Consider the following 15,211-nt stretch of genomic DNA (forward strand, 5'->3'; position numbering starts at 1 on the left):
GAAAGAGGAAAAGGAAGGATCACCATTAGCAAAATAATAACAGTGTTTGTGTGGGCAGAACATCCACCTTTTGTGTGGGGGTAGCATGTATTTGACTGAGCACACAAAAGGTCACTGGTTCAATCCCTTGCATCTCCAGATAGGATTAGGAATGTCCTCTGTCTGAACCCTTGGCAGGTCTCTACCCATCAGTATAGAAAATACAGGGCCAGATGCACCAAAGGTCTCTCTCAGTACAATACACCCTCCCATGTTTCTAAAACCTTTCTACAGTCCCATTTCAAATCATCAGTGCTTGAAAACCCCAGAAAACTTAATTCTCTGACCAATGACATCTTTCAGGGCCTCCTTGACCTGCTTGTTCCTCAAGGTGTAGATGAACGGGTTGAGTAGCGGAGACACCACATTGTTCAGAACACCCACCGTTGTGCTGAGGTCCAGTCCCCCACTGTGCCTTGGTTTGACATACATAAAAATGCAGCTTCCATAGGTGATGAAGACAACCAGAAGGTGGGAGGCACAGGTTGAGAAGGCTTTCTGCTGCCCTGCCTTTGAAGGGATGTACATGATAGTAGAAATAATCTTAATATATGAAATTATGGTCACAGTTAAAGTTCCCAGGACACTGAAAGTGGCCAGGAGAAAATCAAGCAATTCTAGGGACTGAGTATCAGTGCAAGCAAGCTTTACCAATGGCAGATTATCACAGAAGAAGTGATTGATGACATTTGGGCCACAGAAGGGTAAACGGAACAACAAAATAAGAGGAACAATAAGGTATAGGAAACTGAATATCCAAGAACCCAACACTAAGTGGGTACAGAGACGACTGTTCATGATGGTTGTATAGCGAAGTGGATTACAGATGGCCACGTATCTGTCAAAGGACATAGTAGCCAAGAGGAAGAATTCAGTGGTCCCCAGTATGAAATAGAAAAAGGACTGAGTGAAACAGCCTGCAACAGAAATGGTTTTGTCATCAAAGGCCAGGTTGAGCAAAACCTTGGGGATGGTGGAAGAGGTGAAACCAATTTCCAAGAGTGAGAAATTTCTGAGGAAGAAATACATGGGGGTCTGGAGACGATGGTCAAGCAAGGTGATGGAGATGATGAGGACGTTCCCACCAATGGTCAAGAAGTAGGTGATGAGGAGAAGTATGAACAGAAGAAGTTGTAGCCACCGGACACTGGTGAAGCCCACAAGGATGAATTCAGCAACTATGGTAGACTTGTTTTCCATTGTAGGCATTCATCATTCATTTGTAGAGAAGGTTTTCTAGAAAAGAAAAGAAATCCAAGTGGTAATGGAAAACTCAAGATGTCTCCAGCCATTGTTATAATGTCTAAAGGCAGCATTGACAGCAATCTGTAGGGAATGCTGAAATATGAGCAACCAAGAATAAAGCAATTTGGAAAATGAAACAATGGGAGGAATTAATCAGTGTATGTTAAGTTAAACATTTATATCTTTCTCAAATAGTCAACACATTGACCTTCAGTCTTTACAGATCCAGGATCTGCTTTTAAGGCAAATATACATTTATGGACCTATTTCTTAATATTTGCCATATATTTTCTCCTGTTGCAATCCACCTTGGAACAGGTCATGATCTATTAGTGGGTACTGACCCACTAGCTGAAGATTGGTTGATTATTTAATTTATTCTCCACTTAATATATTAAAAATATCTCTAAGCAGTGTACAAAAATCTCAAGCAACCACAGACAACTTAAACAAAATATTACAAAAATATACAGTTACATATCAAAATGTTACATTAATACAACTCTCAGCCCCCAGGTTTTCACCCAGGGTCGAAACAAACTCTCACCTCACCCACAAAAGTTCCACAATGATAACAGTTCCAGGTCTCTCACTCTAGACTTGTTTCTTATAGGCAGGCCCAAGGTGGATGGTTCTTCCTCAAGCTGCCCACAGCAGTGTCCCATTCAGGCCAGTGGAGCACACAGAAAGAAGGAAAGAGCGGCGAGAAGAAAATTTGTGGGGACTGGGGTGGGGAAAAGAAGGAGAGATAAATCTTTCAAGCTGCTTCTCGTGCCTGTATAAATAATGATCATCTTTCTTGGTTCAATAAGAATGACATCATCATGCTTGCCAAAGTTTTTCCTCCTTTGCTCTTGTAACTATTCCCATTGAGGTTAATTGGTGAATACCATAACTAAATTCACTAGAGAATTCACTTTGTGTACAGGGATGTGGGAGGCAGGGACTGCTTTACTTCGAAGCTGGGATTCATTTAGTTTATTTTACCCCTATTCATGAATCACTGCCTATAAAATATCTAGAATATATTTTATAATAAAAGCACTGATGATAAAACAATTACAACAGTTTTGTATGTAAAACATTTTTTTAAATGCCATATATAGAGACAATTTCAAATTCAATGTAGATACAGCCAGGGATGATAAAAATCTCCACTTAAATGCCTTGGAAAAGAAGGTCATCAGTTGGTGCTTTGAAGACAACACAGGTGGTCACTGTCAGGCATGAAATGGGAGAGAGTAGTGCCACCACACTAAAGACCTAATTTCTACATCACACGGAACTGACATCTTGTTAGGGTGGTATCAGTTGGCTATCTAAGGAATGCAAATTTTTTGTTGGGATGCTTCGCTAATTTTGTTTGATTTGGCCAATGGACCAATGGACAGTGCTGGCCCTACCATTGGCTGGAATGAGAGGGCCACTTCATGAAAGGATGGTGAGCAGCAGGGAGCAATGATGTCAGAGACCAGGCTGAGGAATACTGCTCTGATGAGGAATGGTGGGAGCCGCCCCCTGCTCCTGACCAGGACTGTGAAGCTGCCCAGGAGCAGTGGAGCAGTATAGATTTGAAGCAGTGGTTTGCAGAGGGGCATAGTTCTGAAGACAAAAGTTGGGACGAACTGGGGGTGGTGGTGGTGAACAGCTAGGAGAAGAAGAACTGGGAGAGAGAGAGAGTTATCTCACTCTCTCGCTTGAAAGCCCACATCCGCCCAGCCCAAGATCACAGCGAGCAGATAAGGTGGCAGCCCAGAAAGCGAAGCGGTTGCGAGATCAGGTTGCAAGGCACGGAAGTGACTAGAGAGGAAGTGGGTGGAAACCTTAATTGGGAACACCATCATTCTGAGAATGGCTGCTTTGTTCTTTTGCTGTGATCATTCAAGACTCTTTAAATGGTACGCAACTCTTTTTGCTTTGTTCTGCATATCTCCAGCCAAAGTGGGGAGGAAGCCGAGTCCCCAAAGCCTGACAAATGGTGAGGTGTTGAAGGGCAAAACTTTGTGTGCCACATGGTCTTTCCTTTAACCTCCTAAACTAGCACAGTGCCCTCAGGTGACTGAACAGACATTTCTAACAAATGCTCCATTCATAACAATTGAACAAATAGTCAGCCTTGTTTTCTGTGTTGTCCTTCAACTTAGGGAAGGTGTTTTTCAGCAAATACTGTATCGTGTTTCTCTTCTAGCTCCCAACATCATGTCTCATGCTGTTCCACAGGGTCTTCCAACCTTCTAGAGCAGACTTGAAGGGAAGTATGGGACAATGTAGAGAGAAGGAAAGAACAGGAATTACCTTCTCCTCCCCTTTGATGAAATATTCCTCAAAATCAATAAGCCTTCTGCAAGCAAAGACACATCAGTATGCTTGTGGAACTCAAGTGACCATTCAAGTATCACTTTTCCCACACAGCATCAAACCCCAAAAAGTGTCCACTGTCTCACACCTATGAATTATGTATGCACATATGTAAATATGTATGTATGCATTTTATGTCTTTCTTCATGGAGCTCAAGGCGATATATGTTGATTCTCCTCCACACTTTATCCTCGCAAGAAGTCTGTGAAGTAGGTAAGGCTAATAAAGATTGACTGGCCTAAGGGTCACACAGGGATCTTACAAGTTGAGTGCAGATTTAAGCCTGAGCTATCCAGTCCCAGTCCAATACTCTTAACTACTAAACCACACTCCTTACAAACTACATACCACAACTTCCTGAATTCCTGTTTTGGAATGTAGGCTAGTGGGGAGTTCAGATTATCTGTATTTGCTCTTTTCTTGAAAATGTCTCACATTTCCTGAATACAGTGTTGGTGAATCAGTGCGCTCTCTCTCTCTCTCTCTCTCTCTCTCTCTCTCTCTCTCTCTCTCTCTCTCTCACACACACACACACACACACACACACACACATTTCCCACATACATGTTGGTGACAAGGAAAAAAATATGGTATTAAAAGGAGAATTCCTTCAATGCCAACATCCAGATTTGGGGCAAGTGCTCTTTGGTGAGAGAACCGCAGCAGAGATTTAAAATCACAAACTGTGCAGCAAAGTAAAGAGTGGAAATATGGGCCATTAGACCTTTAAAATATGCACTTGTGAGTTCCTTCCAAAATTTCCCTCTTCCATTATGATAGAAAAAGACCCTGTATCTGGTAAGTTAAAGAAATTGTTTACTTACAAACTTTCCAAAGGTCAGGTACATGTGCTTTTCCATACAGCATTCAAAAAAATGTGGCACAGGCAGTAAAACTTGGCTTAGTTACAGTGGTGAAGTTTCTTAAATAATTGGTATAGGAACACAAGAACGTCTCGTAAGAGCCACACAGTCTGAACTTGGAGAAACTAGTTCAGACCTCTTTCACCACTGAACTTCTCTGGTTGACTGAAGTACAACAGTAGGCCTGTGTGAGGTGGAGGGAACTAAGACTGGCAGGACAGCTTACACCATGGCATTAACCCCTTCATGCATTAATTTAACTTAAGCATATTGCTTATATGAAGCTGGTTATCCCACAATATATTACCAGAATATAAATGACATTGAGTTCCTAGAAGTTGACAAAAGAAAGTTAGTTTCTAAGTACAGCTTCAGCAACCATATGTATCAATACTTACTGTTTAGTATTATTTTTTTGCTCTGATATACCTGAATCACCCTTCCAAAATGAAACAAGCTGTCTAATTGTTGCTCTCAAAGCATCTTGAACCTGTTTATTCCTCAGGCAGTATATGAATGGGATCAGAAGAGGAGAGACAACAGTGTTTAGAACAGCCACCCCTTTCCTGAAGCCTAACTCACTGGCCCCTCTTGGTTTTATGTACATGAAAATGCAACTGCCATAAGTGATGGAGACCACAGTGAAGTGAGAAACACAAGTGGAGAATGCCTTTTGCCTCCCTGTGGTTGACGGGATGTGCATGATGGTGCAGATAATATTGATGTAGGACACAATGTTTATGGCTAAGGTCCCAAGAAGAGAAAGAACAGCAATGAGGAAACTGAGGAGCTCCAGCAGACTTGTGTCGGCACATGCAAGTTTCATCAGTGGTCCATTGTCACAGAAAAAATGGTTGATGGTGTTTGGGCCACAAAAGGGCATCCGAAATAATACAACTGCAGGAACGATGATCAGCAACAATCCCCCAGCCCAAGACCAGAGCACTAGCAATGAGCAGATCCGATTGTTCATGATGGTAGAGTAGCGAAGAGGGTTGCAGATGGCAACATACCTGTCAATGGACATTGCTGCCAGCAGAAGGAACTCTGTGGTTCCCAGGACAAAGTACAGAAATAACTGTGTGAAGCAACCAGCTAGAGAGATAGTCTTCTGGCCTATGGCTATGTTGGCCAAAGCTTTAGGAACAATGGCACTGGTATACCCAATCTCCACAAATGCAACATGTCGTAGGAAGAAATACATTGGGGTGTAGAGCTGTTGATTTGCCAGTGTTATTAGAACAATCAGTATGTTTCCCATTATTGTCAAAAGATATATCCCCATTAGCAGTAGGAAAAGGATAATTTCAAGTTCATGGTTGCCCGTCAAGCCCAAGAGTATTAATTCTCTCACCATGGTGTTGTTCCTCATTTTAGGCACATCTCTGTAAGTAAAGGGACACCGATCATTTCAATACTGACCATTTAAAATAAGGACAAATGGTTCAGCTTTGATTCTTGCATTGCCACTAATATCATGAAGTATTGGATCATCTCAGGGGTTGCAGTAATGGACTTTGAGCTTTCAAATTTCAGCAACACCCTGTGCGATGCCAAAATTTGGCACCCCACCACCTCTGGCCTTCATTATAAGTTATTGCTGTGGTGCCCTCTGTACCATCTTCTCAGCTCAGCATCCAATGCGGATGAACTGGCTGTGCTCCCCTGAATCCACCTCTGTTGGTTGTCAGCCACAGGCAAGCTGATGGCTGTTCTCTGTTGTGTCTTTCCCTCCACCCACCCCATATCTGGTAGTCAATGATCTGCTGTCTCTGTCCAAAAGGACTCATAACTACCATGTAAACCAGCCTTCACTAATGTGGTGTCCTCCAGATTTTTTGGACTACAACTCCCATTATATCCGGCAAGCAGATAAATGTACCATAAAGCCTTAATCAGTTTCTGTTCTCATTTATTCTTCCAGCTAAAGATGCAGGTTGTTTTTGTTTTGTATCATGCCATTCAGAATTTATTTATATACCATATATTTCAGAACAGTCTCTCTCATATAGAATGTGACAGTCCTTCAGATACTTTGCTCTCAGGCTATTTAGAATGGTATGGATTAGGGATGGAGAACCTGTGACTTTCTCGATAACGTTAAGACTCCCGCTGCAATCTTCCATGACTATTGGCCATGCTGGGTGAGGCTGACGGCAGTTGGAGCGTAGCAACATCTGAAGAAAAACAGGTTTCCCTTACCTGGAATCCAAAGCAGAAGATTTTCATTGCACATGGGGGGGGGGGTGTCCTGGAAATATTAAAAGTTGATGTTCCATCCCCAGCAGACCAATGAATTAGTGCAGGCCCCTCTAGGTCACCATCCAAAGGCTCATCATAATCAATTCCATACATGATCTAATCTAAATGATGTTGTAAATATGCATGCATGTACAATCAGTTCCCTTTTTAATTTTTTGCAATACTTCGCAACACTTCTTGCACTGCCAAAACATGAGGTTGTAGTGAAATACTCACCAATTACCAGTAAAATCAAATTAGGGAGGAGAGACTATGCTCTTATTTTCACAAATGCAAACCAAGTTGTTGGAACCTGCGGGTTATGATGGTGAAGAGTAAACCATCAGTTGTGATGGTGGCAATGTTCTCCTGCTAACTAAGTAAATGGACCTTAGGCTCCCACTCCCTGTTTTCACAACCCATGAACATGCCACATCCTTAACGCTTTGTGGAGGATTACTTGCTTGCTTTCTGCACAAACTAGTTACCTTAGTAATATTTTGCTGCATTGGTGAAGACTGAAGCAATCTCTAGGTGCTGGTTCATGTTCCTAAACACATGATGCAAGAGGTATTCACTCTTTGCTTGTTAGGATACACAAGGGACATGCATATTGCTTCTCTAAAGAGCAGCAGACTTATTGTTAGTTGTATGAAAATTGCTCAGGAGGGCTTCCCATAGGCACCTGGTTGGACAAGATGGGACTTTGGCCGAATCCATCACATGCTCTAATGTTCTGCAAATGACATGTAGTGTAATGGCTTGGGTCTCTCCGACACACGCAAGACGACTCTGGCAGTTCATTATTTCAGATTTATTAATCAAATAACAAACCCTGGGTCAGAGATCAGCTAGGCTTTGGCATCATCCGATGGCACAGTTGCAGGAACTAAGCTCTGCCCCCTTTTCACCCAATAGGAAAACCCCCACCTTCTCTTCCTTTCCTTTTCGCGCTTCTTGTAAAGTCTCGTGACCCTATGAGATTTTGGAGAGAGCACTGCTGGTGTTCTTGTGTCCGAGTCCATGTCTGAGCTGACAAGCCTACCTAAGCTTTACTTACCTATACTGAGCTTGTACAATATGACGTGATTCCATGAATATTGTCATAACCAGGCCTTCTATGGCCCACTGCGTTCAGTTTTATAATCCTTCTCCAGGCCAGAAGTGAAATAGACATTAACAGAATAAATAAATAAAAAATAAGATGAATCTGTTAGAATTCCTGCTCCATGATTGCAGTCATGGGATTGTTGTCTTTCACGTGACATTATATGTTTTGACTCCACAGAGTGGGAAATGACAGACAGGATGTTTATGTTACTGTGTTCCGTGAAGTGGGACTATTGTCCTTTGTTCTTTTTTTCCTCTCTCTTTGCTGTCTGATGCTAGAGAGAGCAGGAGCTATGTTGCAGTGCTCCGTGTGTGTTTATATGTAAATAATGTAGATTAGCCAAAACGCTGAGTTGCTGAGGTCTGTCACGCGAAATGCGCAAACTCTGCGGATCCCTAAGTGTGCCGGTGTCGGTTGGCATCGGTCGCTGTGATGTTTAGGCTGAAGAAAGCTTATGAAGCTCCCAAATGATCAACCAGGAGGGAGGGAACATGCCAGTTGGGCATGTGTCTCTGCCAGGGTCCTACTCGAGTGTAGGCTGAACTCCTGACAGAATCTACCCCACACAATATGACACAGCGGGGCAAATTTGGTGGTGGAGGATATGAATGGAGGGTGTGAATGTCATGAGGAGAAGGGCTTATGCTTTTGGGCACACTGAAATGGATTGGCTGTACCTGAATGTTCATAAAATGATGGCGGGGGTGGGGAAGCAGGTTATCCATAGGCAGGAAAGGACTGAATGGGCAATGAATGGAGAAGGAGAAACACAAGGGAATGTTTAGTGACTGAAGAGAAGGCTGGATTGGGAAGATGTAGGGAACTAATGGAGCAAGGGACCAAGAAGAGAGGGAAATCTGGGGGAAACTCACAGCATTTATATGCTAAGGTATTTAGTTGCGAGAGGCAAGCGTATCAGAGCTACATAAGGCCACTCAAAGTGAGTGAGGTTAACTTGGACACAATGCATTGTGCATAAAAAGCAAGGGATTCCACAAATTTACACAATTTCCTATCTGAGAAAAGGAGAAGATGGGCCAACCAGATTCCACACACAGAACTTTATCAGATCTATTTCAGCATTATATATGGGACAGCACCTTCCACTGTGTCCAAGTAAAGCCATCTAGGTTAACAAATGAAGAGCAGGCTAACTTCTGGGACTCTGGGGGAATGATGGATGAACTACACAAGCACCCAGCATCTGGTACCTGAGGCAGATTCCTCACACTGTCTAGTAGTAGGGCCAGCTCTGAATGGTTTGAAATATCTTGCTAGTTCTTTAGCTGCAAACTCCGGTTTAATAGATTTTGCTGGCTTTCAACATCATGCCTCAATGTTTCTTCTTTGGAGTCTAATTCTGATAAACTTCTGATTATTTTTCATGACTACATGGCTCACTTTTCCAGTTGACATTGCTGGAGTAAGATTTCAAAATCAATTCTGTACCTGTGGGAAATTATTTATTTGTTTGTCTTTAATATACAATATCAGGGGACACAGAAAGGGCTGAACTCCTCAATGCCTTCTTTGCCTCAGTCTTCTCCGATAAAGAAAACAATGCCCGACCTGAAGAATTTGGAGCAAATGATTCAGCAGAGGAAACACAGCCCAGAATGACTAAGGAGATAGTACAAGAATACTTGGCTAGTTTAGATGTATTCAAGTCTCCAGGGCCAGACGAACTGCATCCAAGAGTATTAAAAGAACTGGCAGATGTGATCTCAGAACCACTGGCAGTCATCTTTGAGAATTCCTGGAGAACAGGCGAAGTCCCGGCAGACTGGAGGAGGGCAAATGTTGTCCCTATTTTCAAAAAGGGGAAAAGAAAGGACCCAAATAATTACCGCCCAGTCAGTCTGACATCAATACCAGGGAAGATTCTGGAGCAGATCATTAAGCAAACAGTCTGTGAGCACCTAGAAAGGAATGCTGTGATCACCAATAGTCAGCATGGATTTCTGAAAAATAAGTCATGTCAGACTAACCTGATCTCATTTTTTGACAGAATTACAAGCCTGGTAGATGAAGGGAATGCAGTGGATGTAGCCTACCTTGATTTCAGCAAGGCATTCAACAAGGTGCCCCATGATATTCTTGTAAAGAAGCTGGTAAAATGCGGTCTTGACTATGCTACCACTCAGTGGACTTGTAACTGGCTGACTGACCGAACCCAAAGGGTGCTCATTAATGGTTCCTCTTCATCCTGGAGAAGAGTGACTAGTGGGGTGCCACAGGGTTCTGTCTTGTGCCCGGTCTTATTCAACATCTTTATCAATGACTAGGATGATGGACTCAAGGGCATCCTGATCAAATTTGCAGATGACACCAAACTGGGAGGGGTGGCTAACACCCCAGAGGACAGGATCACAATTCAAAACGACAGATTAGAGAACTGGGCAAAAACAAACAAGATGAATTTTAACAGGGAGAAATGTAAAGTATTGCACTTGGGCAAAAAAAATGAGAGGCACAAATACAAGATGGGTGACACCTGGCTTGAGAGCAGTACATGTGAAAAGGATCTAGGAGTCTTGGTTGACCACAAACTTGACATGAGCCAACAGTGTGACGCGGCAGCTAAAAAAGCCAATGCAGTTCTGGACTGCATCAATAGGAGTATAGCATCTAGATCAAGGGAAGTAATAGTCCCACTGTATTCTACTCTGGTCAGACCTCACCTGGAGTACTGTGTCCAGTTCTGGGCACTACAGTTTACGAAGGACACTGACAAACTGGAACGTGTCCAGAGGAGGGCAACCAAAATGGTCAAAGGCCTGGAAACGATGCCTTATGAGGAACGGCTAAGGGAGCTGGGCATGTTTAGCCTGGAGAAGAGGAGGTTAAGGGGTGATATGATAGCCATGTTCAAATATATAAAAGGATGTCATATAGAGGAGGGAGAAAGGTTGTTTTCTGCTGCTCCAGAGAAGCGGACACGGAGCAATGGATCCAAACTACAAGAAAGAAGATTCCACCTAAACATTAGGAAGAATTTCCTGACAGTAAGAGCTGTTCAACAGTGGAATTTGCTGCCAAGGAGTGTGGTGGAGTCTCCTCCTTTGGAGGTCTTTAAGCAGAGGCTTGACAACCATATGTCAGGAGTGCTCTGATGGTGTTTCCTGCTTGGCAGGGGGTTGGACTTGATGGCCCTTGTGGTCTATTCCAACTCTATGATTCTATGATTCTATGAAATATATATAATAGCATAATAATATAATTTGTTACACATAATCAAAAGACAGAAAAAGAATTTTAGTTTATTATTTACTTATCATTTGCTATTTAAAGCCTTATCCTAATTCTGGCTGCATAAAGTTCCTTAGAAAATATACAGGTCAATGTTATCTTGCAGTTTGTTCCACCCATAGTTAACAAAAAGGGTTCAATTTTTCAATAAATTGATTACTGTGTTGTCTTCTTCCTCACATGTTAACCAGATGTGTCAATTTAACCATATGAACATCCTCTCATAGCAGCATTAATCAATCAGCCAGTGTCAGAAAACAAAGATTATTCTCACTGCAGCTGATTATTGTACAGGCAGCTTCTTGTAAATGAATGGCCATCTCTCAATGCAGTAAAATAAGTCAATAATAAACATAACCAAAAGGGATTAGTTGGCAAAACATAGTCTCTCATTTCATTTATTACATGAATTATCAACTTCCAAAAAGAATGTATGTTTTGCATTTGCAAAAAATTATATTGAATTTCATCTGATTTTTCTTATTTGATTTTTCTAAACAAAGGTATATATTTTACTCATGTATGGTACTCGAATATAACTGGCATTCAGATATTGAAAGAAATCAAGATTCAGATTTCGAATGGGTGTCTCCATGGTCAGTGCTTAATATTAATGTTTATTCTGGTGTCAATTGAACCCCAAATCATCTTGAGTCCTTCCTAATGGCAACAAGCTGTCTACATGCTCCTCTCAAGGCATCCTGGACTTGTGTGTTCCTAAGGCAGTATATGAATGGGACAAGAAGAGGAGCCAGTACAGTGTTCAGAAGAGCCACCCCTTTGCTGTAGTCCACTTCACTATCATGGTTGGGTTTTATGTACATGAAAATGCAACTGCTGTAAGTGATGGAGACCACCGTGATGTGAGAAGCGCAAGTGGAGAAAGCCTTCTGCCTCCCTGAAGTGGATCGGATGCGCATGATGGTAGAGATAATGTGGATATAAGACACAGTATTTACAGACAAGGTCCCAAGGAGGGAGAGGGTAGCAGTGACAAAATTGAGGAGATTCAGTAGACTGGTGTCGGCACATGCAAGTTTGACCAATGGCCCATTGTCACAGAAAAAATGGTTGATGGTGTTTGGGCCACAAAAGGGCATCCGGAATAGTACAACTGCAGGAACGATGATCAGCAACAATGCCCCAGCCCAACACCAGAGCACCAGCAATGAGCAGACCCGATTGTTCATGACGGTTGAGTAGCGAAGAGGGTTGCAGATGGCAACATACCTGTCAATGGACATTGCTGCCAGCAGAAGGAATTCTGTGGTTCCCAGGACAAAGTGCACAAAGGACTGTGTGAAGCAACCAGCTAGAGAGATAGTCTTCTGGCCAGTAGCCATGTTGTCCAGTGTTTTAGGAATAATGGCACTGGTATACCCAATCTCCACAAATGCAACGTGTCGTAGGAAGAAATACATTGGGGTGTAGAGCTGTTGATTCACCAGTGTTATTACAATTATCAGTATGTTCCCCATGATCGTCAAAAGGTATACCCCAATTAGCACGATGAAAAGTATAATTTTAAGTTGATGGTTGTCCGTCAAACCCAACAATATAAACTCTCTCACCATGGTGTTGTTCATCGTTGTTGGCACTTCCCTAAAAGGAATGGGAAATCAAACCTTAGAGCTGTGTTAGCCTTTAAAAAAATCAATTTTAACTCTCTGCAATTGCCTGAGTGTGACTGTTTCTGATATCATGAAGAATTGGATCAGACCAGTAGATCTGTTTCAGTCCTTTAGAGACCCTACTCCCAGACTATTTAGATCAGAGATGGCCTTCCAAATAATATTGGACTTAAACCCCCATCAACCCTGAGTTGGAGTCCAGTGACATGTGAATAATCACAAGTTTACCATCCCTGGAACAGAACCAAAGCAACATATTTTCATTGAACTTGGATGGGTGGGTGGGACATGGGAATTGTCTGCACTGATATGTCCACCAAAGCAGGCCCTTGCCAGTTCCCATCCAAATGCTCTTCAAAGACATTTCCATATATGATGCATCACAATAACAATAAGCATAGCTAAATCTAAATGATTCTGTGAATAAGCATCTCATATGCAAAATCATTTTCTTTTACAAAAGCAAATACTTTGCATCACCTCATTTCATCACCGAAGGCTGTAGCAAAGTACTCACCTCTTAACATCAACTTAGAAAAGGGGGTGGTGTTATCATTTGTATAGGTGCAAAGTTGGTTGCTAGAACTTTCAGGCCATGGTGATGACGCTGACATTCTTCCACTAACCAGGGAGATTGAACAATTGTAAAGATTTCTCTCCTTAAGCCTATTTTTTGTGTGGCCTCTGAACATGCCACGTCCTTAACACTTTACCAAAGAGTCTTTGCTGTCTTGGCTCACAGACTAGTGACCTCGACGATATTTTGCATTTCTCCTTCTCTTTGCGCCAGGAGTGAACACTGAAGCAACCTGGCTCATGTCCTTAAGTGCTGGTTTGTGTCCCTAAGCACATCTCACAAGAGATATCCAGTCTTTGCTTGCTAACAATACACAGTAGACATGAATGTTGCTTCTCTAAGGAGCAACAAACTTATTGAGCATCATATGAAATAGGGTCAGGCTGAAACCAATTGTGTGTGTGGGCTTCACATAGGAACCTGGTTGGCCATTGTGGGAACAAGATACTGGACCACAGGGGACTTTGGCCTAATCTGGCATTGTTCTTCATAGAACAATAATAATAATAATAATAATAATAATAATAATAATAATAATAATAATAATAATTTATTATTTATTATTTATACCCCGCCCATCTGGCTGAGTTTCCCCAGCCACTCTGGGCGGCTCCCAATCAGTGTTAAAAACAGTACAGCGTTACATATTAAAAACTTCCCTGAACAGGGCTGCCTTAAGATGTCTTCTGAATGTCAGGTAATTATTTATCTCTTTGACATCTGATGGGAGGGCGTTCCACAGGGCGGGCGCCACTACCGAGAAGGCCCTCTGTCTGGTTCCCTGTAGCCTCACTTCTCGCAATGAGGGAACCGCCAGAAGGCCCTCAGCGCTGGATCTCAGTGTCCAGGCTGAACGATGGGGGTGGAGACGCTCCTTCAGGTATACAGGACCGAGGCCGTTTAGGGCTTTAAAGGTCAGCACCAACACTTTGAATCGTGCTCGGAAACGTACTGGGAGCCAATACAGATCTCTCAGAACTGGTGTTATGTGGTCCCGGCGGCCACTCCCAGTCACCAGTCTAGCTGCCGCATTCTGGATTAATTGCAGTTTCTGGGTCACCTTCAAAGGTAGCCCCACGTAGAGCGCGTTGCAGTAGTCCAAGCGTGAGATAACTAGAGCATGCACCACTCTGGTGAGACAGTTTGCGGGCAGGTAGGGTCTTAGCCTGCGTACCAGGTGGAGCTGGTAGATAGCTGCCCTGGACACAGAGTTAACCTGCGCCTCCATGGACAGCTGTGAGTCCAAAATGACTCCCAGGCTGCGCACCTGGTCCTTCAGGGGCACAGTTACCCCATTCAAGACCAGGGGATCCCCCACACCAACCCGCTCCCTGTCCCCCCAAAACAGTACTTCTGTCTTGTCATGATTTAACCTCAATCTGTTAGCCGCCATCCATCCTCCAACCGCCTCCAGGCACTCACACAGGACCTATAATATTTTGGAAAGCCAGATACAGGGCATGACCCCATAAATAATAAATAATAAATGATGATGATGATGATGTAGTGTTGTGGCCTGCCATCGCCAATTACAGCCCAAGGGAATCAAGAGACCTGAGAACTCTCTTGCCAGCTGAAGGACTTGAATTTGGCCCACCTGCCACTGGCATCTTGCTGGGGAGGGGGCTGTGACATGGTGTTGGTGAGTGGGGAACCAAACATAATGGATACATAGAAAAAATTGACACCATCTCCCCAGCACTGTGATGGGTCCTCTTCCTACAGGGCGACTGTGGTGGGTCATTGGCATCCCTGATTCCTATTGGTTGGGTAGTGGACAGGGGCATGAAAATAACATACAGTGGTGCCCCGCAAGATGAATGCCTCGCAAGACGGAAAACTCGCTAGACGAAAGAGTTTTCCATTTTGGAGGTGCTTCGCAAAACGAATTTCCTA

At 43.0% G+C, this 15,211-nt stretch overlaps 3 protein-coding genes across 3 annotated transcripts; all 3 read right to left on the minus strand.

The window, feature by feature from the left end:
* Nucleotides 1-288: 288 nt before the first annotated feature.
* Nucleotides 289-1,239, minus strand: LOC308570772 (olfactory receptor 6E1-like; the record flags this gene model as incomplete). The annotated part of the gene is made up of 1 exon (XM_081165687.1): nt 289-1,239. One exon carries the CDS (start codon nt 1,237-1,239, stop codon nt 289-291), a length of 951 nt encoding a protein of 316 aa, XP_081021813.1.
* Nucleotides 1,240-1,255: 16 nt separating this feature from the next.
* LOC308570773 (olfactory receptor 6E1-like) lies at nt 1,256-5,878 on the minus strand (the record flags this gene model as incomplete). Its single annotated transcript, XM_081165688.1, has 2 exons — nt 1,256-1,275; nt 4,936-5,878. 2 exons carry the CDS (start codon nt 5,876-5,878, stop codon nt 1,256-1,258), a joined length of 963 nt encoding a protein of 320 aa, XP_081021814.1.
* Nucleotides 5,879-11,751: 5,873 nt separating this feature from the next.
* LOC308570774 (olfactory receptor 6E1-like) lies at nt 11,752-12,693 on the minus strand (the record flags this gene model as incomplete). Its single annotated transcript, XM_081165689.1, has 1 exon — nt 11,752-12,693. The coding sequence occupies one exon, from the start codon at nt 12,691-12,693 to the stop codon at nt 11,752-11,754; it is 942 nt and encodes a 313-aa protein (XP_081021815.1).
* Between the last annotated feature and the right edge of the window lie 2,518 nt (nt 12,694-15,211).

Source organism: Podarcis bocagei (assembly GCF_964188305.1).
Source record: "Podarcis bocagei genome assembly, chromosome: 13".
In the NCBI taxonomy this organism is placed as follows: domain Eukaryota; kingdom Metazoa; phylum Chordata; class Lepidosauria; order Squamata; family Lacertidae; genus Podarcis; species Podarcis bocagei.